At 39.0% G+C, this 26,106-nt stretch overlaps 2 protein-coding genes across 4 annotated transcripts in view; one reads left to right on the top strand and one right to left on the bottom strand.

Annotated features, from left to right (window-relative positions):
• The window catches only part of ZNF277 (zinc finger protein 277), a 93,832-nt gene extending 77,775 nt beyond the window's left edge, over window positions 1-16,057 (bottom strand). The window contains exon 1 of the mRNA XM_069461861.1: window positions 15,967-16,057. Coding sequence (XP_069317962.1) covers window positions 15,967-16,057 — 91 coding nt within the window. The remainder of the gene's footprint in view (window positions 1-15,966) is intronic.
• A 304-nt stretch (window positions 16,058-16,361) lies between these two features.
• The window catches only part of DOCK4 (dedicator of cytokinesis 4), a 413,001-nt gene continuing 403,256 nt past the window's right edge, over window positions 16,362-26,106 (top strand). For 2 of the 3 annotated variants that reach the window (XM_069462529.1, XM_069462528.1), the window contains exon 1: window positions 16,362-16,692. In XM_069462529.1, coding sequence (XP_069318630.1) covers window positions 16,656-16,692 — 37 coding nt within the window. In that variant the 5' untranslated portion in view covers window positions 16,362-16,655. The remainder of the gene's footprint in view (window positions 16,693-26,106) is intronic. The other variant, XM_069462526.1, reaches the window with a different exon arrangement.

The raw sequence follows: 26,106 nt of genomic DNA, 5'->3' as shown, positions 1-26,106 counted from the left end.
CTATTTAGTTTGGCAACCAGTTTGGACTGCATAAGGAACATGTTCTATCAACAAGGTCCTCCTTAACTACCTGCGCCGCCTCTGTATCCATTCATTCTCACATTAATACGGTCACATGGCTGTTTCTATCCAGCAAATCTGACTCATATTACTCATCCACCTAAAACACTCCCCATGATGTAGGGGAATATCCAGGTTCTTTCGCATGGATACCAGGTCCTTTCTAATGTAGTCCTTGCCTCCTCTAGCCTTGTCTTCTACTCCACTACTTCATTTTAGGCTTTGGTATAAGGCAGGTGTAGGGCATCCCAGGTCATTCATCATGCAGCTTCCTCTAACTCACCCTTGGCCACCTGGAAGATTTCTGCCTAGGAATCATGTCTTTGTGAAGCCCACCCTAACTTCCAGACAGGTTAATAACATAGAAGTCTGAGATACGTTACCTCTCTGCTCAGGTGTGACTCTTTTACTGCACTTCTGCATTATTTTCCTCTATCAGACAAGTGCCTCTTTCAAGACAGGAACTTTGTCTTGCTCTTTTTGGTGCCTTCAGGGCCTAGCACATATTAGTGCTTAATAAACACTTGCTGAGAGTCTAAGCCTGAGAAGATCAAAAGTGTCATGTTTTCTAGGGAGAACTGTCTGTGCCTTTTCTTATTTTTTACTGGAGAGAGTCTACTAACTGCTTTTGGAGACCACTTAGCCTGAGGGAAAACAAAAACCTAAATTGGTGAAACATCCACAGCCACATACATAAGGGCTTAGAACATTGGATAGTTTCTTGTAAGTTGGTTATCAGATGTAGTATTTTGTCCCATTCTATCTCCCACTTCTCTTTGGAGACTGCAGCTTTAAGGAGAGTTTCTGAAATGTCCCTGGATAGCATCTGGCTCGTTTTTTACATTGTTGTATGCAAGCTGTTATTCTAGGCTACAGTACTCTGTATCCAGCTACATGGCCATTAGAGTCTTTCCTGGTATTCTGGTCTCTCTCACTACTTCCTTGAAGCCAACCATAATAACTCATTTCAAGAAAATATTTTCACTGTCCCTTTATTTATTCTATCCATCTCTCTATCCATTTACTCAAAGCTTAGTTACTGCTATGTGTCCTTCTTCTCCAGTTAGACTATTAGCTCAAAGATGACATAAACTATGTCTTGTCCTTCTGAAACATTTCCCAAAGTGACTTCTTTCCATGTCAATAGAGCAAACACTCTATAAACATTTGACTAAATTATGTAAATACAAAGAGAGTTCCTTCATGCAAGACATTCACATACCACTGCTTAATTTATGTAACCTTTTAAATTTTATAAAGTCATCTTCTAAACACTTCATACCTCACCATAACCCTGTGAGGTAAGATTATTATTTCTGTTTTAATTATGAGAAAACAGAAGTTTAGAGAGTGTGATTTATCTAAGGTCACACAACTAATATATGAACCTGATATTTTTTGGCTACAAGTTCAGTGTTTTTTGCACTACACTATGCCGTCAATCTCAGGATGAGACCAAATTTCAGGGGCTGTAAGCATAAAAGACAAATTTATAGTTATCTATCAATAAGTGAAAGTATTTAGCTTATATTATGTACAATCTGAGTACATAAAACAATAAAAGATAAGGATAGTAAAAAATAGTAGTTACGGAAAAGCCCCAGTATAAAAAGACCATACATATTTAATAAACTCTCTTCAAATCCTCAGGGGTGACTTTCTAGGAAAAGTTTAATGTTAATATTAATAGGAACAATAAGGTCAATGCATAAGAGTCTCAATGTCCATAAAGTCGAGCAGAGGGCTCCGTCTGCTAGAGAGCTTAAGAAAAAAAAAACAAAAAAACCAAAAAAAAAAAAAAAAAACCACAGGCCCTCCCCATCCCCCCCTTCAACAAGAACAAACAATCACCTACACACGCACACCTTGCTCATATGAAAAAGATGACTATCTGGAAATATGGGTGATATATTCATCGATACATGTAGTTGGTTGAATGATGACTTACAAAAGATGTTCGTCGAGAACCTCAGTAAGTGATCATATTTGGAAATAAGGTCTTTGCAGATGTAACTAAAGTAAGGATTTTGAGATGAGATAATCCTGAATTAGGGTGGGCCCTCAATCTATTGACGAATGTCCTTGTAAGAGAAAAGAAGATGACAAAGAGATATAGGGGAAGAGGCCATGTGAAGAAGGGGACAGAGATTGGAGTCATGCTGCGAGAAGCTAAGGCGCCACCAGAAGCTGGAATAGGCAAGGAAGGACTCTCCTCTAGAGCCTATGAAGACAGTGCAGCCCTGCTGACATCTTGATTTCAGACTTCTGGCCTTCAAAACCATGAAAGAATAAATTTCTTTGGTTTTAAGACATGCAGTTTGTGGTAATTTATTACAGGCAGCCTCAGGAAACCAATACAGTATACAAGAGCTGAACTATAAGAATTAAAACTTACCTCTCTACAAGCAGATAATGGGATTCCCCTAGATAACTATACAGTATAAAATGATTAAGGCTACAAAGAAGAGTGTAGCTAATTCAGCCTAGGGTTCAGGAATGGCTTCACATAACAATGACACTTTTGTTAAGATTTTAAGTATGAAAAATGTCAGATATATATTTATAATGAGGGTTACAATATTTGTGAAGTATAACTTATGAGAAATATAACTTAAAAAACCACACACATATTGCCCATAAGCATATGAAAATGTGTTTGAATTTCACAAGTATGAGTGAATTTCATAGCAGGGGCCACAGATCAACTAATATTGATAAAGTTATAATTATTTTTTATAACTATCCATACATAAGATGCATTCAGAATCTGATTTATTCATGTATTGCTACAAGAGATATCAGCAAACAAAATTTCAGGAAAAGGTAGCAAGACAAAGAAGGCAATCCAGTTGTTTTATTTATGTAATACCTGTTTGCCTAAATTAGTCTACTCTGAAACCACATTTAACATAAGTGAGAATCCTGAAGAAATGGAGATTTGCCAGTTGGCTTTGAATACTGCTACCTAGAAGTGAATAACAGTGGGTCCCATGAATCATTTTGAAGCTGTTCTAAAAAGCTTTCACTAAAAAATTCCTCTACATCATACTAGTTGTAGATTTTACATCAGAGAAATCCCTGGATTCATCATTTAATTAATAAACAGTAATTCAGAAACTGACATTTCTGACAATGATGCCACACAGAGACAACTGAAAAAAAAATTGCAACTAACCTACATTCCTGAAGTCAAAGAAGGCTGATAGATGAATGTGAATTAAATTTTTATAACCTTAAATAATGCATTAAATAGCTATGGTTACCTGACCTAATAAGAAGCACAGGCTTGAGTACTCTGAACAGTGGGTCAGAAACTGGTTACTTAGAACGCTGTCCTTTTTTTTTCTTTTCATTCAATAATCAAATCCTAGTTTAAATGTACTGAAAAAGGGACAGTAAAATAAAGAAACAAAAGACACTGATTCGAAGAGTAAATGTTCTCATATTGTACTAAAGTGGTAGGTTTTGTTTATACAAATATTAATTTCAATGATAACTTGGATATTTTCAAAAGAACTCTGGATTCCTAGATATAATGGGGAAAAAAGTGCTCCTAAAGATGCCACATTTCCCTGAGGCAGAAAAGATACTTTTATTTCTTGTGCTTAGCATCCTACTTACTTTCTTTCCACTAAGGGCATGAAGTAAATAGGAAAGCTATAAAGATGAATGACAATGGTTATTATTATAGACACAGGGTGAATGATCTCTTCTTGGAGATATTCACAGATGGAACTGCTTGGGATGGCTAAACCCTTAATAAACAAGGGGGAGATAACCCTGATCAGCATTTCCCAAATTAAATTCCATGGAACACTAGCATACATGAAATGTTAATAAGTGCTATTTGAGAAAAAGATAGTGATAGTCACTTATTTGTGAAATAGCATACAATATATATCTCTTGAACAGTCATAAAAATTAGCACACTAAAGTCCTGAAGTAAAAACAGCTAAGTAACTTTAACTTAGTATTTGCGAATTATTTGATCATGAAATTCTTTTCCTATTAAAAGGTATTATAATACTTTTCTGCCTTATAATTCTGTGGGGTCCTGGAATACGACACCTAAAAACATAAATAGCATGCTCAATTTACATTGGCTTTAGCTACTTCAATAGCATAATGAACAAAAACAATTAGAACATAAATTTCCATAAAAATATCTGAAAAGTATGATAGCAAAGAAATGAATTCTTTTCAGTCCATTACCTAAAGGTTTAGTTCATTTTTCATTTATTTTGGCTCCAAGAACATGTAAATTTGCATGGCTGGATGTACTCTGGGTTTCATGTAAAGAAAGAAAAACAGAACTGTGCTCTAATTATAGAAACAAGTGCAACTACTGATATCTAAAAATACTATATGAACAGGGGAAAAATTATCAGCATTATAATTTAATCTGTTCTGTCAATAAACTCTATGACATTTCACAAAGAAAAAAAATCAGGATGTGAATTTTTCTCTGTGGCAAATTCCTTGTACTCTAGGGGTCATGAAAAAGAAAGGGTGTTATCACCTTATGTTTGAGAATTACATTACAACTGGCTGATTATTCCGGATTAATGAGCTCAGGGTCAGAAGTTCAGTGGCCATATGGGCAACTGTAATGACTTGCCTGGTGCTAAGCCCCTGCCAATACCACTGATCAGCTTGGCAGGGGTCCCTAAGCCTACCACTGGTTTGGCTCTGTTCCAGCAGGGGACCACCTCAAGCCAGTGGCTCTGCATCAATCCAGTCTTCTTGGCCTCATCTCCAACTGGTTTGGGGATGCTAGTCACTGGGCACATGACTAATTTCTTGAAACCCAACCTTAACTTGAATTCCTTTTCTAATAATTGAGTCCTCAATCTGTTGCCCTGATACTTGTCTGACTTGATGTCTCATCCAGAATCTGTGTTCCTCTAAATTTCCTTCTTTAATGCCTTTTAAGGACTTAAGTCCTGTCCCTAAAGTCCAGTTTGCTTGTGGCTGTGTCCTTGCCACTGGCCAAATTTTAGTCAGGCTCCTCCGAACTCTTTTCCCAACTAGGCGCTGTCCTTGCCAGACCTGTATAGCTCAGTTTTAGCAAGAATCCTGTTAAATCAGTTTAGAGAGAATCCCCCACCCTCAGTATCTCACCACTCTCAATATCTGATCAAATTCCTCTTCTCCCACCATCCCTCAGGTGACATCTGATTACCCTGGTCTGTCTTCAGCAAGAATCCCTCCTTACCCCGGATGTTTCTTCTTAGTAATATGCCATCTCCCAAACCCCCTCAATCTACTTCTTGGCTATAAATCCCCCCTTTCCTTGTATTCGGGATTGAGCCTGGTTCTATACTGAGATCTTTTCCCCTCTATTGCAATAGTTCCTGAATAAGATCTTTTTTTCCATCAGTTTACTGCCCAGTTCTAGTTTACTTTAACATTATCTGCTACCAGATCTCTCTACCTGTCTGGACTCTAACTGATGCCTGTCTTATCTTTACAGTGTTCTCTGCCTGTAGTTGGCTGGGCGTGCCTCATGACATAGCCCAAGCAGAACCCAACTTATCAAAGATAGATAGAATCCACATATACAACCTGCTCTGCCCCAGCATATTTTTCTAATATCAGAAATTTCCATACAGGACTGAGCTGTCACCTGACTTTATTAACAAGGGCATTGTTCTTTCCTTTTTGGATGTGACAAGGAAGACTGAAACCCCAATTGCTTCTGAAAGCCGTCCTGTGACAAGGTTGTCCATGATTCCTAGTTAAAAAATGTTTAACCAGAGAGTTCTGGGTCAGCAAAATGGTGGAATAGTATTTTCCCAAAACAAAATAATTCTGCACCCATCCATGGACAAAAGTACCTTTGTGGGGAGCCTTGGGATTCAAGTAGGAATTTGTGAAACCCCAGTGAATGCCAAGACCTAGGAGGTTTGTTCTGAGAGTGCAGACCTGTAACCAGACTCATGGGCTGTGGTCTCAGCTCCAGACCTGGACATTGCCCTGTCTCCTATGGGCTTGGCTATAGCCCCATAAGGCTTTGGGCCTATACCAAAACCACCTGCCAAAAATGCCAAGAATACCTAAGTGGGGAAAGGACAGTTTCTTCAATAAACGGTGTTGGGAAAATTGGATATCCACAAGCAGAAGGATGAAACTGGACCCTTATCTAACCCTGTATGTAATAATCAACCCAAAATGGATTAAAGACTTAAATGTAAGACCTGAAACTATAAAATTCCTAGAAGAAAACATAGGGGAAATGCTTCTTGACGTTGGTCTCAGCAAAGAATTTTTGGACATGACTCCAAAACTACAGGCAACAAAAGCAAAAAGATAACAGGCATATGAAAAAATGCTCAACATCACTAATCATCAGAGAAATGTAAATTAAAACTACAAAGGGATAGATATCCTCTCACACCAGTTATAACGGCTATTATCAAAAAGACATGAGATAAGCATTGGTGAGAGTGTGGAGAAAAGGGAAACTTTACACATTCTTGGCAGAAATGTAAATTAGTACAGCCATTATGGAAAGCAGTATGCAGGTTACTAAAAAAATTGAAAATAGAACTACCATATGAGCCAACAAATCTACTTCTGTGTATATATATCCAAAGGAAATGGAATTAGTATGTGTACGAGATATCTGCACTCCCATGTTCATTGCAGCAATATTCATAATGGCTAAGATATGGAATCAACCTAAGTGTACATTGACAGATGAATGGATAAAGAAAATGTGGTGTACGTACACACACACACACACACACACACACACACCGGAATACTATTCAGCCTTGACAGAGAAGAATATTCTGCCATTTGCAACAGCATGAATCAACCTAGAATACATTATGCTAAGTGAAATAAGGCAGACACAAAAAGATAAATACTTCATGAGCTCATTTATATGTGAAATAAAAAAAAAGTCAAACTTATAGAAGCATAGAGTAGAATGAATGGTGGTTACCAGGGCTGGGTTGAGTGGGGTAGAGGGGTTGTGGAGGGAGCACTGAAGAGATGTTAACCAAAGGATACAAAATTTTAGTCAGAAATAAGTTCATGAGATCTACTGTACAACATGGTGACTATAGTTAATAATGCACTGCATACTTGAAAATTGCTATGAGTAGATTTTAAATGTTCTCATCGCACACAGAAAAAATAAGTACCTAAGGTAAAAGACATGTTAATTAGCTTAATTTAGCCATTTCACAATGTTTGCATATATCAAAACATCATGTAAATATATACAAGACAAATATATACAATTTTTTGTGGTCAATTAAAAAAATCTAAAAAACAAAAACAAGGGCATATTATTAAAATCTAGTGTGGGTCTTTATTATCTCCTGCTTTGCCTAGTACTCCTGACCTCACTTTACCTCTGCAGTACATTGTTACCTAATTAAACTTCCATCTTGTCATTCCTTTCCTTCAAACTTTGAAGTCCCACAGTTTGCAGAATCAAGTTCTAATATCTGAGATAAATGGATCTAGTTTCAATTTATGTTTCCAAACTGCTTTTCCATTGCTCCCAGTTACCTATTATTTTCTCTAGGCAAAATGAATTGACTGGACACTTGCTGCCAATACCCTTTGTTTTTCTATTGTTCCCTCCCTCTGCATAGGCCTATAATGCTTTTTCTTTGTTTCTGCATGTCCAAATCTTATTAAACTTCAAGGTCCAGGACCACTTGCTGGGAATAATCTCTTCCTTACTTAATTCTATATCTCTCTGATGTTCCTTAGCAATTTCTATCTGATAATATAGTTATTTATGCACTTCTTATATCTTCACTACTAGGCCATAAGATCCTTGATGACAAGACCAATGTTATTTTCATCTTTGTATACGATAGCATCTAGAAGAAGCTTGTACATAGCCAGATACTTACTAAAATTTTTAGAATTAATGAAGCCTCAGTTCTACCAATAGTTCTTTCAGATCTGCGCTGTTTATTACAAACGGAAAGGATAGTGGATACAGTGAGATGGGATGCATCCTATTGATTTATATATACTCTCTTGGAGTAAGGGGCTCCAGAAGTCATCTATTGCAGTGGTTCTCTGCTAATTTCCTAATTTGATACACCTGATCAATGACACTCACATGTGCAACTAATTCTTAAGGATAGACTTGGATATTTCTTTTTCTTCTTACAGTACCTAGTATGTGAATAATGTGAGCACCCTACTTATAAACCTACCTCCTCATTCTTTTACTGGTATTTGGAAGATGCAATTGAAAGTAGGCTAATATAACCTAACTCCCTCTTTACAAACCAGGAAATCTTGGCCAGGAGTGCAAGTGAGTGCTTTTCTAAATCAGACAGAAGCAGAAGTGGGATTAAAATCTAGGTCCAGTGAGTTTTTCTCAAAGCTGTACTGTCCATGATCATTGCTGCTAGAAAAATTACTCAATGTCCCAATAGGTTATTAGCATTACTTTCCTTTAAGAGTGGGTGCATATTTAAAAAGCTTTCAAAAGATATTCACAAACTGGTTTGAAAGAAATTATAATGAGTGCACAGACTCTCTCACCTTCGTTGCCTTCCCCTCCCCTCCCAGTAGTATGGTGCCTTAGCAAAGATAGCTGACTGATGTTATGTTACAGTTCAGCAACAGTTCCTGCTATTAATTGCTTTATAATGGTAATTACCATTAATGGGTACAAGATACTTTCTTTTCTAATTGGCTGTTACTAATGAATAACAGCTTGTTACATAATAGAAGACTGTGTTAAATAAATAACCACAATTACAATTCTGAGATCTTTACTGGTAAAAAAACAAAAAACAAAAAACCCAAATCTAAGTATTTGGATAAAACACTAAAAAAGTTTTTTAAAGGCAGAGCCTCTGTGCTTACTTGGGGGCCAGGGGAAGGTTCATCTTTCAGTTAAGAAAAAACAGGAAATGAGGACAGTGTTAGAGAAGCCAGGAGACAAAACATGAATTTCCTTTCTTTAAAAAATAAACACACGTAAAAGCTTTAGTATGCTCAGCTTCTCAGTCAATGCGTACAGATCGCATTCAAATACATTCACTTCTTCTCACAGTGCGTTATAGAACTAGAAGGGACTCTCCTACTAGCTCAGGTAAGACAGGAACACAGAACCTGACCAACTATTATATACTGAAATGTCCCTAGGGATACGGTTAGGGGTTCTTCATTTGTATCCCATACAGCACCCTGCATGGAGCTGATCCACAGTCATCACTCAAACAATATCAAATGCCACCACAACACGGCACTGTCCCAGAGGATGAGGTCAAAGATATTTGTAATAGTCCCTGTCCTTAAGGGGCTTACATATTATATAATCGAGGATTTGTCTTGATTCCAGCTTTAATGTTCTTGGATTAGCCTGTAATAATTTTAAAGTTATAGCCAGACTTTTGCGGTAGCAGCAGCAGCAGTTGTCATAATAATAATAATGAGGTCATACGACTTGCTCAAGGTCACACAGCTTTTAACTAACAGTTCTGGTTCGATTCCAGTTTGTCCGATTCTAAAGCTTGTGCTGGTACCCACTACTCCGTCTTGAAGACAGACCTTCACTGCTAGCATCATTCACCTCTGTATCTTCATAGTGCCTCAAGGTTTAAAGAGTGTTTGTAAATACACTGCTTCACCCAACCTCCCAATAATATTAGCATCATTTTTCTGATGAAATGGAAACTCAGAGAAGTTAAATGATTTTTCCCAAGTTCACACTGCTATAGAGCAGCAAATACAGAATCAGAATCTGAGTCTTCAAGACTTCCCTTCCAGTTTTTCTTCCCATACATTTCACTTATTCAGCACTGTATATTGATTGTTTTAAATATGCTACACATGCAGAAAGCCTAATAGAATATCTTAAGTAGTATAAGATAATGTGGTATACCATTATTCATCAATTGTTGATTCCCTCCTCCCTGCTCTGCAATGAAGCAAAGGTTTAAGTCCTGTTTAGCTCTAGAAAACTTTATTTGGTTCCTACAGCTAAAGAGAATATTGAACCCCAGTTGGCTATCTTACAAATAAATGCCACTGGTCACAAAGAAAATTGCCTGATATGTAAAGAGAAGCAGAAGACTGATCAGTCAAATCCATCATCACTTCTGAAAAAAGCTGCCCTACTCACCTTTGGGTCAAGTAGGTCAGAGAAACACACTTGTTTCAGCATGAGATAGCAAGTCTTTAGGTACTGTCAGTAAAATGCCAAGTCATTCAGAGTCTGACAAGTTTATCAAATAAATCACAGCAGAACTAAACTCTAATTCAGTGGCAAAGTTCTCCAAGAACAGCTAATAGAAGCATTTAAAGATTTTAATCACTGGAGATGGCAGTTTATGTACACTGCTTATTTCTCTACACCCGTGATTTATGTTTAGAAGAAAGTATGATATTATATGAATCTGATCAACAAGATCTTCAGTTTTTCAAGATGGAATCATATGAGTGTGTGTTGTGAAGGGGTAGCACTATTCTTTTGCATGAATGGAGGGTCGATGTCAACAAAATAGGAAGTGCATGTAACTTCGGTGTCTGACCCATCAAATATCTAAACAGAAACCTGGTCTTGAAGTGGAAAAGATATGTCAAAATCACTTGTACCATTTCTGGCACACATGCCAAAGATGTGCCTATACCTATGACTGAAATAACACTCACCATTTATTGAAGACCAGACTACTGTATCTATCATCTCACTCAATCATTTCAGCATCCCATCCAGACAGATATATTACCCATTTTACGTTCAGAGGTTAACTGGTCTGCGGCTGGTTAGTAACCAGAATCTAATCCTAAATTAGTTTGACTTCAAAATCTTTCCATTATTCCATATTGCCTTTTTGTAGTAATGTTAGCTTTAGAGCATAATGTCTAAGAAAATCTGTTTTAGATCTCATCCAATGGAATTTTGTTACCATGAGACATCATTATAATAGTGCATAGGATAGAAGTCCTCTTTCTGCTACTGTGTGACTTTGTACAAGCTATTCTTTGCATCAGTTTACTCATTTGTAAATGAAAAGGGGATAATATGAGTATTTACCTCAGGGGTGGTATGAAGATGAAATGAAACAAGACTTTTAAAAGAATCTGAAACAGCACCTGGCACAGTTAGTGCTCAAAAAAATGCTTGCTAATAGTATCACCATTATTATAATATCCCTTTTTATAATAGCTCCTCCCTTATCCTCCTGTAAAGCTGGGTCCTGTTTATTTGTCATAGGAAAATAAAACAATGTTCTGAAGAAGGCCCCTTCAGAACCTTATACCAAACAAGACCTATAAGACTAGATTTCTATAATTCTTTATTTTCCATGACATACTGTGGCTTATACCTTGCAAGGCCATCATCCCAGTATGCAAAGTTACCCGAGTTCCTGGAGGACTCTGAGTGTGGGGGTAGAGAGCTGGGTATGAGGGGAGCAGCCATGTGTAGGGGTGAAAAAGGATATAGAAGACAATATAAAAAGCTTTCAGAGCACATAGTTGCAATCCTAGTACCGACAGGCACTCTGACAACCCCCAAATTCCAGGAAAGCACTGACAGCATAAGCAGTTATCACCAACACATTCCTAAGCTTCTCCTAGGTTACACCATGATTTAGATTGTTTCCTAAGTGAATACAGTATCAGAAAGCTGCCAGTTTTATGGTTCAGTTAGGTGGGCTTTCATAAATATATAATCCAATGAAATAATCACAGTAAACTACAAGATAGGTATTATATGTATATTTTCATAATTGTGGCAGCACATACAATAAATGTTACACAGCTATTAAATGTCAGAATTGAAATTCAAACAGTTTTTCCAAAATAGGATCTAGACTTCTTTCCACTGTCATGTCAAATATATAAGACTGGACTTAATGCTCATCTATGGAAATAGGATGACAGCCTGTGGAAATGGGATAACAGCCATACGATGGTGGAAGATAGATTTTTAAGGTCCACGCCGTACGTCATTCAGTTATGGATTAAAAATAATAAAGGACAGATATAAAGTATTCTTTAAAAAATTAATCATTATCTAATCATTAAAATTTCACTAAAAAAAAAAGCTGGAAAAACTATCCCAAAATGTTAATTATGATTACCTCTGACAGAATATCATCTTCCTGATATTCTGCATTTTCAGTTGCTATGTACCTTTCACAAGCACAAAACATCTACTCAATTTTTTACTCTGTTTCAATTCTTCTGCTTATAATAGCTGCCATTCTAAATGCTTTGAATACATTTCAAACAGATTCTAGCACTAAACTGTTATTAAGAAGTTCACAGTCTACTCGGGTAGATGAAGTTGCCAGCAAATAACTACAGTCTGATATGGCAAGTAGATAATTGAGATATGGGCAGGGAAGCAGGGTGACTGAAGATGAAGCTGGAAAAGTAGACTAGAACCTTAAGTGCCCCACAGAGTATTTGGACCTAAATATCCATTCAGTAGAGTTACACTGAAGATTTCAAGTGGAGACCCATAAATATATTTGTTTTAGAATGTGGATTAAAGGAGGTAAAATCAAGAGTGGGGGGATCAACAGAAAGGTTTTGCAATTGTCCAGGCTAGAATTCCGTGCTGGTCAAACATTTATTAAACATTGACAATGTGCCAAGAACAGAATCAGGCAACCAAATATAACAAGCTTTTTGTCTTCAAGAGCACAGCCTTGGGACTGGGGCAACAGATAGGTAACTTATCAGTAATGCTAAGGATTAGAAATGGAATTAGAATGGATGCTGTAGAGATGAATAGAAGGAACAGATTCAAAAGATATTTCAGGCATAGAAAAATAAGACTTGGTAACTGATCAAATTCAGTACCTGAAAGCAAGATAGGAATCAAGGATGCTTTCTAGGATTCTATCTTAGACTTTATGCCATTTATGGAAGTAGAAAATACAAGAATGAGGAGTTGACATCACCTGCTACCCTTCCCCATTTCTTCCACAGACATCACACATGAGATAATAAGGTTTCCAGAAGACAAACATTATAAATCCAAACATTATCATTATCATCATCTACTGGGCATGCTTTTGGAGGAAAAAAGTTGACTTTGTCAGAATATTGCAATATGGAGGTACAGGCTAACATTGTCAGAAGAAATCACCTCAGTCACAAAATCCTCCTAAAGGTATTGTCAATGAACAAACTATAGATGTGTTATCTTACTGACTTCTAACTAAAAACAGCAAAAGAACAAATACCAATAATCCATCCCAAGTGTGAGAGATGCTCAATCTACTTATTATCTGTTCTTAATTTTAGGGGGCAATTTTAAATCCTAGTTACTGTTCAAATGTAAGTAAGCAGTGTCCTGCAAGGCTTGACCTGGTCAAATCAGAAACCTTCCTGGAGAGGGATGGGGCCACAGGAAGTCTGGCAACACAGTGGTCTCAGGGAAGGTGCTATACTAGCTGGCACATCACTCAGTGACTCATTCTAGCAAAGATTTTGAGGAATTGCAAGGATTTCTATAAAAAGTCTCCCCAGTCCCTGCTGTCCCAGGATATTAAACACACAGATTGACATGTTAATTAGAGCTAAAGGAAAACCTCTTAAAAGAGGCAGTTTTCAAAAAATTAAAAAGGTGTATGATTTTATAGAGAAAGATGTACTTGATAACATAAGTGGATGCCTAGCAAAAGATATGAATACATTTTTAATATAATTATTTTCACCTAATATTTTATCACATTTTGCTGGTTGTGAAAAAAATTTGGATAAAGTCATGATACATATTTTATTAAGGGGAATTTTTAATGACAACTTTAACTTATAAGAATGATACATAGTTTACTAAGGGGAATTTTTAATGACAACTTTAACTTGTAAAATGACATAAAAATCAACCATTAAGCTCTTCCATTGACTGCCACAAGTCAGTGAGAATACTGCGTAGTTCTGAGCAAGGGTGAGGAATTTTTTTATTCCTCAGGAATTTACAGATACTGCAAATTCATCGTTGCTCAAGACTTTACTGAAAACAAGTTGGAACCAAAAATTAAGCTCAGTTACTTAATTCAATCCAATAGTCATTGAAACATTCATCCTGGATTAATGATTTCTCCAAAGTTGGTGAACATATGAAGAAAAGGATACTCATATATTATTGGTGGGAATGTATGGTGAATACTTTTTAAGAGGAAAATCTAGCATCTGTCAAAATTTTAAATTTGCATAACATTTGACCTAGCAATTCCCCAAGAAATACACACCCAGTGGGCAAGGATATATGTATAAAGCTATTCACTACAACATTATTGAAAAATGAAAGCCACACCATATTATCATTTATAGTGGAATGTTTAAAGTATGGCACATTCATATTATGGAATATCATGGGCACAGTCCTTAAAAAAAAGAAACAACAAATGTACTGATATGGAAGAGTGTCTATGATAGACCATTGAAAGAAAAAAGAAGGTTGCATATCCTTTAGTTTACACAGAATCATCCCTTTTTATTAAAAAAAAAATTGAAACCATATGGAAGTGTGTCATGCAGGAAGATGTAAGAAAGAATACGCACCAAACTCTTACCACTTATTTACTCTAACAGTGGGACTCTGTGGTGGAGGAACTTTCATTTTTTACTTTACATATCTCTGAATGGTTTCAATTGTTTATAATAAAAACTTTTATAATTTTAAAATAACTAATAATTTTTAAATGTTTTACATTTTTGAAAAGCATAAGCTATGAGATAAATTCACCAAAGATTCCAGTTTTAGATCTTAAACTGGTAGCCTTCTGAACTTTGAGAATCTAGAAAACCTTAATAGTCTGTTACCATCAGAGAAGAGGCCACCAACACAATCATAAACTGTTTAGGGTGTGGGTACAACCCAGGAGCCGACTAAAGATTTCTTTGGTACAGGTATTGAAATAATTTCAGAGCTAGGGAGTTCCACTGATGGGAAGTGGGAATAAGTTGCACTTCCTCTCTGTGCTGCTGAAATAAAAATTAAGACTAAATATCAGTTTAACTGTGAAAGCAAAAACAAAGAAACTAAAAGTAAAAAACCTAAACAAGGACTGAGAACCATATTTAAGCCCCAAACCATGTTCATCAGAAAAAGACAACTTGCTGGGCTAAATTAGACAGAAAAGCAAAAACAAGGGGCAGGGGCGATAGACTAAAGGTAAATTAAAGACAATCCACCTGCAGCTTCCAAAGTTTGCTTTTTGATCCCTACAGTGGATCAGAGGACAACTTGAAAGTCAGGTAGCGCCAAAGCAGCTGTGATGATCTTCATAACCCCCTTCAAACGTACTCTGAAGCCAGGAGTGCAAATTGCCACTTTCTTTTTCTCTAAGTACCCAGGGCCTATGAAGATCTCCCGGGCTTCACGTTCAATTCTGGAGAACGTCCAGGCAGTCAAACATAGACGGGGAGGTTGTGAGATGCACACACTTTCCCTTCAGAGGCCACTTCAGCCAGTAACTGGGCAAATCTGCAGAGTGCAGAGTAGTGACCAGTCTGTGACTGGAAATCCGCCCGAAGCCAAATAAAACACGTCTTCGAGGTCAAACCAAGCAAACCGAGGCAGGGTACTGGCGAGAAAAAAGGGCAGCTAATCCCAGAGTTATAATCACACACGCGGGGACCTGACCTGACCCACACCTACTCAGCCGTGAGCGCAAAGCGGGGGGGTCCAAAACGGGAAGATAGACGCCCAAGGAGCTTCCTCTGGCAGCGGAGAACGCCCTTCCATCCCATTTTCCCCGCCCTCCCCAGTCAGCCCTTGCCAAGTAGCCACCCCCGGCTCCACCCCATCCCGCTGGGCCCCGCCTGTGGCCCCCGGGCACCCAGGTGGCCTCACTGCTGAAGGGCTCCTAAGGTCTGACCGGAGTTCCGCTGCACTCCTGGTCGTGGAGAAATGAAGACCAGTCACCCGCACCTCAGGGGCACTGTACTCACCCTCATAACCTACACCTCCGACTTTGCTGCGGCTTCTACCACGGTCTTCCTCCAGTTGGGCAACAGCCCCCTGGGTCTTGGGAGCAGCCATTACTCTGCTGGGGAGAAAAGGGAGGGCTGCGGGGCGGGGGCGGGGCTTCGCCAACACCAACCAGACTAGAGGCGAACTTTCCATTGACGCGGTGTTTTCTCCACGCCTACGCCGTGCCGTCACGCTCTGGGCCAATAGGATGTGGCAAGAGCAACTTAATCCCCGCCCCTAACCGTTACCACCACTCCCCCTTCCGGGATGGAGAGGCCAAGAACTACAATTCCCAGCGTGCCGCGGGGGCCCTGGGAGGGGAGGGCTGGACCAGGCGCTGACGGGCGGGGGTGAGCCCGAGAGTGCCCCGGCGTGTTCGCTTAGTTCAGTGAATCAGAACAATGACTGCGCCGCCGGGTCCCCGGGAGCGCTTCGGAGGACAGTGAGCAGCCGCCGCCGGGAGAGCGGCGGGCGGCGCAGCCTCGGCGGCGCGGTGTCAACGCTGGGCTCGGGAGCCCCCAGCGCAGACCCTGCCCAGCGCCCGCTGTCCGCGGGAAGCCGCCGGGCTCCAGCGCTGCAGCCGCTACTCGGGAGCTGTGCATTGTTGTGAGCCGGAGAAGGGGCGTGGGGATTACAAAGCCTGAAGACCCCAGAGCCCCCTTTCGCCATGTGGATACCTACGGAGCACGAGAAATACGGCGTGGGTGAGTCTCCGCGGGGCGAACTTTTATTCCGCTCTGGCCCGAGCGGGTGCGCATTTCTCGTCCTTGTCCCCGCGCCCCTCTCGCTCCGCCTGGCTGGAAATGCCTAATCCTGGCATCGCGCAGCGGGTCCGGGCTTTGCTGAGACAGTCCCGGGCAGAGGGGTGCGCACCAGGGTCTCGCCCCCCACCGCCCGCTCGGCGCTCCCCGCACCCGCTCCCCGAGCGCAGGGAATGCTGAGGGGAGCGCGCAGCCGGCCCGCCAGCTCCCGGCTCTGCCTGCGGAGTTTGGAGTGGCGACTGACTGGGGGTGTGTGTGTGTGTGTGTGTGTGTGTGTGTGTCAAGTTGGAAGAGGAGACGAATGGGGTTCCGCTCGCTCCTTCCCCTTCTTCCCCAAAGCTGCAGGGAGACGGCAGTGAGCTGCACCGATTTCCCAGGGTGGAGAGGGAGACAACAACAGTCGGGCTGAGAGAACACCCCCAAAACAGTAGGGAGGCGCAAAACCTCCCCTCTGGCTCCGGCCAACATTCCCGGAGTGCAGAATGTGGCTCGGTCCTCCAGAGAGCTGCTCTGACGGGCTGAGCCCGCTCCCAGCCTCCTTCCTCCCTCCTATCCCGGGTTTATGGGGTGTGTGTGTTGGGGGGCGGGGGTATTGGTAAATTTCAACATCTGCGCCGCTCCGCTATTTGGTCTTTTGAGGGGAACGGGTATTTCAGCAGTGTTTTTATTTCTGGCCACCCTCTCCACCCGGGGCGAGCACAGTGGGGTGGTGGTGGAGGACGGCTGTGGAGTGATAATGGGGAGGTGGATCGGAAAGCCTGGGTCTTCGAGGCTCGGAGCCAGCTTTTAGGAAAGGACTACTCTGACGCTGGCGTTCGGCGAAAAAGGAACAGGATAGCGCTCGCTGTTCTGTGTAAAGGTGAACAACAAAGGACATTAATGTTGACTGATGTATACAGGAGTCTCCCTTCCTTTTCCTCCTCCCATTTCAGGCGGGTTACAGTTCCCGTTTTTGTTGTTTGATTTCAGCTGGGTCGCCCCTTGACAGTTACTCCTTTTAGGGTTGAGACTATTAAGAAGCCAGGCTCTCTGACAAGCCTGCAGCGGCCAAATGCAATTATAACCTCCCAGAAGGTCTAACAGAGAGAAAGCATTATGGATCTTACTAACAATCTTTATTTCCTATAATGCCCTGTCCTGCCGACTGGTGTACTTTTTTTTTTTTAAATTGAGGACAGATCTAGTGATTTAGATGCTGTGTACCTATCTGCTTATGTTCTAAATTCATTTTCGTGCAATTTAAAAAATCTGGAAAGCCTTTCCAGGGAGACATAGCCACAGGGCGTTTTTTTTTTCTTTCTTTTTCTTTTTTTTTTTTTTTTACTTTGCCAGGGGGTAGGACTTTGGAATCCACTGAGAGGACTGTATGATTAAACAAAGTAATTCTCATTTTTTACACTAGCTTCCATTCTGGATTGTGACTGGTTAGCAAGACAATAGTTTGTCCTGGACCCACCTTTGGGAAGGCTTTCCAGCTTTCCCTCTCTTCAAAGTGAGAGGGGAGCCTTTGCCAAGGGCTCTACTGGCAAGGAATTGATGGTAGTGGTTTTTATTTTCCTTCTCACTCTCCTCCTTTTTTGGGGATAGATTAACCCTTGCTAGGAAAAAGACATTGCCTTTGCTGAACTGGTGAGGAAACGGAGGGCATCGCCTCCTCACCGGCTTTAGCACTCAGTGCAGGAAGCGCTAACCCATCCAGGCAACACTGTCCCGCTTGGAGTTGATCCCAGATGTTGCTTTCTTCCAAGTGTTAAATTATACAGATTATGGATGGGATTTATTTTCTTGATTTCTCTATATGCCAGGTCACAGCTGGGGTGCTGGTATTGATTAGTTCTTCTCTCGCTATTCCTCACAAGCTGTGGGCAGAGGCTTAAAAACCACCCTGGGATTTCCTGGAATGGCAAACCGGATATATCAGTCAAATGTTTTGGGCTGCAGCAGACACCTCAGTTTGGGGTGGTTGTGATTTGGTTGCAGAGTAGAGGGAGGTAGAAGGGTGTTCACACATTTGAGAAAAGGAGGTTGAGTGAGTTGAGAGGTGAGAGCAGAGAGAGATCTTCTGCCCAAAATTATTGCTGTTGGTCTCATTTATACGGGATCACATATAGGAATGTTAATCATCTTTTATTATTAATTTTTGAGCATTTGGATTGTGGAATGCTTAGCTGTTTTTTAGAATCCATCTGTTAGGCGTGCGTGTATGTGGTGAAATTTTTGCTAGGATACTTATGTGTGGACTTTATTTTTCACCATGGAGAGCACTATTTGTAGGCTGCATATACTGCAAGTTATTTTTTTTTTTTAAACCTTGGTTAGTGGATGTGTTTTTCTCATTTAGTTCTTACAAATATTAAATAAAAGGTATGGGCACAGATGTTTGATATCAGGTGTAGTACAATAGTAATTCAATTTCCTCATTCTTTGAAAATCAGTCTTTGTAATTTAGAATACCTGAAGTTTCAGTGTAAATTGTATATTTCTGCAATGATACTTCTTATGACCATCATTTGTGTTTGGGATAGTTATGTCTTTGTATATTTATGATTAAATTTCAAGCAACATACTGTAAACATAGATAAAATCCTTAAATTTTATACTTGTAGTAAGATGTATCAGAGATAGAAATTCCTTTTCAAATATGATGTGTGGGCATTATCTCTTCCATTTAATTAATGAATGATCTTAAAACAATGTATACTAAGTCATATACCTAAGTATTCTGATTTTAGGAAAGGCTATAGTGATAAATGTATAGTTCTGAGGGATAGGGGACCTTGTCTTTTTAAAAACATGTTAGCAGGTACAATGATAGACATATTTCATCTTAGGAGATTCTAGTTAGCTCCTGGTCCTCCTATTCTAGATACTGCTGCCAGCTGTGTGATCTTAGGTTAGTCAGTCAACCTTTCTGGGTCCCAGCCTCTGGGTCAAGTGCTACCTAAGGTAACCTCCTGGTACTAATTCTGCAGAGCTCTTCGAACCAAATGTTTCCTTTGGTTAGAAAAACATCTCCATTGTGTAGAGATTGCCATAAGAGAGACACTTTTGTTGTAATACATCCCACTTAGGTTTTAACTAAGATCAGAGGTAAGCAAAAGCTACCTGGCAAGCTGCCAGAACCAAGATGGTGGTTGCTCATTTTCTCAATCTGATATTCTCTCTCTCTCTCCCTCTCTGTCTCCAGCGGGAGCTCCATGGGCAGTGACTAAGGCATTCTTTTTATTTATTTATTTATTTTTAATTGACAAATAATAATTGTGTGTGTCTGTGTATTTTAAAGTTTTAGAGATAGGATCTTTTTATGTTGCCCAGGCTGGAGTGCAGTGGCTATTCATAGGCATTATCATAGTATACTGCAGCCTCAAACTGCTGGCCTCAAGCAATCCTCCTGCCTCAGTCTCCCAAGTAGCAGGGATTACAGACACATGCCACCTCACCTGGCTGTATATATTTATGGTGTACAATGTGATGTTTTTATATATGTTTATGATGTTGAATGATTATATCAGGCCAATTAACAAATCCATAACCTCACATATTTGCCATGTTTTTTGTGGTGAAAACATTTAAAATCCATTCTAGCAATTTTGAAATACACAATGCATTATTATTTATTATAATCACCGTTCTGTAGATATCAACTAATAAAATGACTTTCTTAAAAAAGATGAAAGATAACAAGTGTTGGCTAGGATGTGGAGTAAAGGGAACCTTTGTGTACTATTGGTAGGAATGTAAATTAATATAGCCATTATGGAAAACAGTATGGCAGTTCCTCATAAAACTAAAAATAGAATTACCGTATGATCCAGCAATCCCACTACTGGGTAGATATCCAAAGAAATTGAAATCAATATGCTGAAGAGATACGTGCATTCCTATGTTCATTGCAGCAGTATTCACAATAGCCAAGATATGGAAGCAGCCTAGGTGTCTACCATAAGGTGAATAGGTAAGGAAAATGTGGTATATGTACACAGTGGAATACTATTCAGCCTTAAGAAAGGTGAAAATCCTGTAATTTGCAATGTGGATGAACCTGGAGAACATTATGCTAAGTGAAATAAGCCAGGCACAGAAAAATAAATATTGCATGATCTTACTCATATGTAGAATCTAGAGAAGTTGAACTCCTAGACATAGAGATTAGAATGATGGTTGCAAGAGGCTGGAAGAAGAGAGTGGTGAGGGAAAGGGAAGATATTGATCAAATGGTACAAAGTTTCAGTTAGACAGGAGGAATAAGCTTTAGTGATGTTGCACAGAATGGTGACTAAAGCATTCTTGATCGCCTACTCACAAATTTCCTCAAATCACTCTCTGCCTCCTGAATGCCCTCATATGTCATCTTCTGCCACCGCCCACCTTAAAGTGGTGGAAATTATTCACAGAGAAAGCCAAGACCATTGCAAATATATTTGTTCATTTGTCCAACAGACATTTTTGCAAGTATTCCCAGGTGAGCTATGGAGTCTTCCTGAGCTGCAGGCTATACCTCTGAAACCTAGCCAGGTATTTTACATGTATGAACCTGATTAAGCTTAGTGGGAGAACATGGGCTGATGAGTGCAAGAAATTCATGAGCTTTATAAGAAACAAAACTCAGAACAAGCTGATCTGAAGGTCATATGTGTCATTTTTTAAAAAATAAAGTGTTACAGTACTGGTATCATTGAGTCCTCAAAACATTCCTGTCCTCTGTTTGTCTTGAAGTGGTTTTTGAACTCATCTGGGTAGGAATCATGTTCCTTTTTGAAGCCCCTTCTATATTAGGGGAAGATGTACCTTCTCTTATTCATGCAGGATCCTTAGAGTGTCTTTACCTTCAGAAGGGTGCTTTAATGGTAGCTTGTGTGAGAAAGACTTATGATGATGTGTTACCTTTCGTCTTACTTTTTTCAATTTCTTAAGATGTTTCCTATTAGTTGTACCATGATGTATCTAGATAACATGTAGAGCTAAATATTGATATGTTGCTTGGGATTGTTTGTGAATTTTAGAGCCTGATCCAGGATGCTAAACTTTTAAGTGTGAAGAAAAGAAGAAAGATTTGTACCTCCAAGTAAAATATCACTGAAGAGCTGTGCAGACAATGGGATGGTAGCTGGTGTTCTTGATCTGGCCTCCTGTGAAAAGTAGCCACTGTCTAGGGGATGGACATGTTTGAAGCTCTGACTTGGGGTGGGGGGTGGCGCAAGGGCAATATACGTAACCTAAACTTTTGTACCCCCACAATATGCTGAAATAAGAATAAAAAAAAAGAAAGAAAGTAGCCTATAAAAATGTTTCCCTCTTTTGGTCATTCTCCTAAGTGATGATTGTTTCACTAGGCCCCCAAAGCCACAGAGAGATGTTGCCCTTCTCTGGTCTTGTTCTTTTCAGAGGCTGTTTATCAGAGGTACCATGAGAGAGATTATAAAAATTTCAAGAAATTTAGGTTTTCCTGTTTATACCTCTACTCTTGACCAAAAGGAGACAACATTTTCAGAATTATCTTTGATACAGCATGTCTAAGTTTCTAGCATAGTGACTTTATGCTGTGAGTATATATGTTAGAGAAGCATTAAACTCTAAGGAAACACACCTAGGATTCTGTAACATATTAATCCAATGTTTTACAGTTGAAAGAATGTTGTGAAATTATTTTGTGTCTACCCTCTTAAGAGGAATGATAATTTCCATTTAAGAGACGAGAAAACAATTTCTTAGAGGTTAAATGATTTACTCTAGATAGTAGCTTTTAATCATGTTTGACTACCATCCATAATAAGAAATACACTTAATTTCCTGACCCAAAAAACACAAACACCCTCCAGCACTAACTCACATATGTATGATTGAAACAATATTTGTCCATACTCATTATGTTCTATTCTTTTTCATAAAAAAAATGCTGATCGATAAATTGACTTATTAATGGGTCCCGACCCACAGTTTGAAAAATGCTGCTCTAATTTGTGATACAGGAAGGGCTGGAAGTCAGACCTTGTTGGGTTTCTGTCAAGTTCCTTTCACAACATTGACAAGGAGTTGATTTTTTTTTTTTTTATTTTAGGAGTTAGCTATTTGTGTTTATTTTGACTAAAAATTTAATTATCATACTTTTTTTTTTCCTTCAATGTAAGCCAAAGTCTGTCTTTTTAATGTAATATTTCTCATTACAGATGGAACAAATATTCAAAGCCATCACATACATTGTATAAGTTGTCTCTTAAAGTTACATGTAGCTTCCTTCTAGGATCTTTTTGACAAGGAGTGGGATCCACTGCATAATGACCTCTATTGGACTCTCCTATATCATTTCCTTTGACAAAGCTCTCTGATTGTTGTAACAGAAGAATAAATATAATGTGTCTACTGAAGTGTTTTGCCAACTGTAGGATTATCACTCACCATCCTTTTGTACCTTTTTTATGTTGCTGATCTTTATTAGAAGGATGAGGCAACTAGTATATCTTGTTTTCTTACAAAAACTGAACTGGTAAACTTATTTGACCAGAGTATATGAAGAAAGAATAGAGAAGTAAAGTTCCCCAAGCCTAGTTTTATTTAAGCAATTTAAATTTACTTAAGGAACAATTGTTGTACTTTCTGGCATTTGAAATAATGTATGATAAGATGTCATTGGATATCTACTAGGTAAATAAAAATCATCAGAAGTTTAAGCTTTTGATGATATAATTGCAGTAAAACTGACATGCAGTACCCTGCTGATTGCATTGGAAATTAACATGATCCTTTTTGAAACTTTTATGGAAAAGCAATATAAATTAGCATTTATGGCACTTGCTAAGTGCCAAACACAGTTCTAAGAGCTTGTCTTGTATTGTCATTTAATCCTCATGACACTCCATGAGGGAAGATTCAATTATCACTCATATTTCACAGGAAACTGAGTCTTAGAGGGGTTAAATAACTTGTCTAAGGTCACACAAGAAATGGAGCTAGCATTGGAACCTAAGACGTCTTGCATAGAATCTGCTCTTGGCCATTCTGCCACATTGTCTAATATGATAGTTGTTAGCAGAAGTTGGAATCAGTAATCCTACTCCTCAGAGTTTACATGAGAAAAAAAAAATCAATGCAACAAAACTCTTTAATCACAGAGTTGTCCCTTGCCATGTTGTCTGCGAAACAACATAAATGACTGTATAGTAGTTAAATCAATTTTGGTTTTGAGCACAGTATCATAAAGTCACAAAATAGGGTAATTTCATAAACAACATTATTTCAAAAATATATTTCTGGTATCTAGTATTAAGTGACAAATCAAAGTAAAGATAGACTATGAAATTATGTAAAATGTGTAGTATATAGAGAAGATGTAGTTAATGCACAGATGAGAATAATTCTTTTGTTAGAGTGTGGAGATTATCAGCAAATTTTTTAAATATTTTTATTTTTTTGAGACAAGGTCTTGCTCTGTCACCCAGGGCTAGAGTGCAGTGGTGTGATCATAGCTCACTGCAACCTCAAACTCCTGGGGTCAAATGACCTTCCTGCCTCAGCCTCCCAAGTAGCTGGGACTACAGGTGCACATCACCAATACCTGGCTAATTTTTCTATTTTTTGTAGAGATGGGGTCTCACTCAGGCTGTTCTCAAACTCCTTGGCTCAAGTGATCCTTCTGCTTTGGCCTCCAGTAAATTCTATTTTTAAAAGTTCTTTTCGTTTGGAAATATGAGCAGTATTGAACTTTAAACATATGTATTGTTCCATATGAAGGAGAGGGGGTGACATAAAAATGAGTAAAGAGAGGCTATTTCAGTAACCCAGGTGAGAGATAAGTACCTGAACCAGGTTAGCAATCCTTGGCAAAGTGAAATGCGGTCGGATCTGAGAGATAGTTAGGAAATGGAAGCAACATGGTGTGGTAATCGGATATGAGGAGTTAGAGAAAGGAAAGTTAGTCTTAGTCAATTTGGGCTCCTATAACAATAGTATCATAGACTGGGTTGCTTAAACAACAGAAATTTATTTCTCACAGTTGTAGAGGCCGGGAAGTCCAAGATCAAGGTGCTGACTGATTCAGTTGCTGGTGAGGGCTCTCTTCCTGGTTTAGAGATGGGCACCTTGTTGTAGCCTCACATAGCCGGTGAGGATTGTGGTCGGGGAGAGAGGAAACAAACTCTCATCTCTTCTTATAGGGGCTATAATCGCATGGTGAAGGCTTTACCCTCATGATCTAATTACCTTCCAAAGGCCCCATATGTAAATGCTATCACATTGAGGATTAGAGTTTCAATATGTGAATTTTGGGGGGACACAAGCATGCAGTCCACAGCAGATGTTTTCCTGGTTTCTGGCTCAGGCAACTAGGTGAATATAGGTGCCATTCAACAAAAGAGACCTTTTTTTCTAGGTAGGTCAGGTTTATGGTATAAGATTAAGAGTTTTGTTAGGCTACCTTGAATTTGAGGTACCTGCAAAATATTCAGGTGGCGCTATCTAGTAGAAAGTGGGTCTGAAACATAAAGGAGAGGTTCTGGGCTGAAGAGCATGATTACATTATGTTTGATGACTGAAGTAATGGATCCAGATGAGACTTTGCTAATTGTTTTGACTTTGATCATATAATCTGCCTGTCCATTCTAAGTTTTAAAGAGACCCCAAACTTTCAAAGAGCAGTCATCCTGAAGCATTTAATTAATATGGCTACAGAGGACTCTAAACTAAGAAATACTAGCTGTCCATTTAGAGTTGATGCTAAACTAAATTTTATGGTCTTTTCTTGCTTCCCACTAGTGCTTTGCCTGGCTAAGGCGTTAGTTATTTCTATGTCTGTGACAGTTTTCTCCCAAACAAATATTTCATGCCAGACCATGCATGTTTGTGAGATTTTTCCAAAAGGATATTGAAAAAGAGAATGTATGAATAATATTTCAATAAACAAGATTTATATATCCCTCAAACAGCATATAAATATATATGCATATCCAAAATGGGAAAATGCTTAAATATCCAAAGCAATAGATTTGTATACACCGGCATTTTTTTTTTTTTTTGGTGGTAAATTTATAAAACCTGTTAGGAACACAAGATCAAATTTAGAATTCTTAAAATTATACTATTGCACTCCTGAAAAAATATGTGATTTGAAATAAGGAATTCCAGCTTACCGTGGCATTAGGTACCCTTCCCCTAATGCTGCCTCTCGTGGCTAACTACTGAAATACCAAAAAATGCTCAGAAAGGGGCAAACAGTAGTAATATCCAAAATTAAGTCCAACAGAAAGTCTATTGCCAAAATTCAGTAGGCCTTTCCCCAAGGCAGGTGGAACTGGATTAAGAAAACCAATTGGGTTAAAGCATGATGATTACAGTTAATCATATTCGAAATTTGCTAAGAGTAGA

The sequence above is a fragment of the Eulemur rufifrons genome, chromosome 29 (assembly GCF_041146395.1).
Source record: "Eulemur rufifrons isolate Redbay chromosome 29, OSU_ERuf_1, whole genome shotgun sequence".
NCBI lineage: Eukaryota > Metazoa > Chordata > Mammalia > Primates > Lemuridae > Eulemur > Eulemur rufifrons.
The sequence above is the reverse complement of the archived record's forward strand: the minus strand, read 5'-3'. Positions and strand labels throughout refer to the sequence as shown.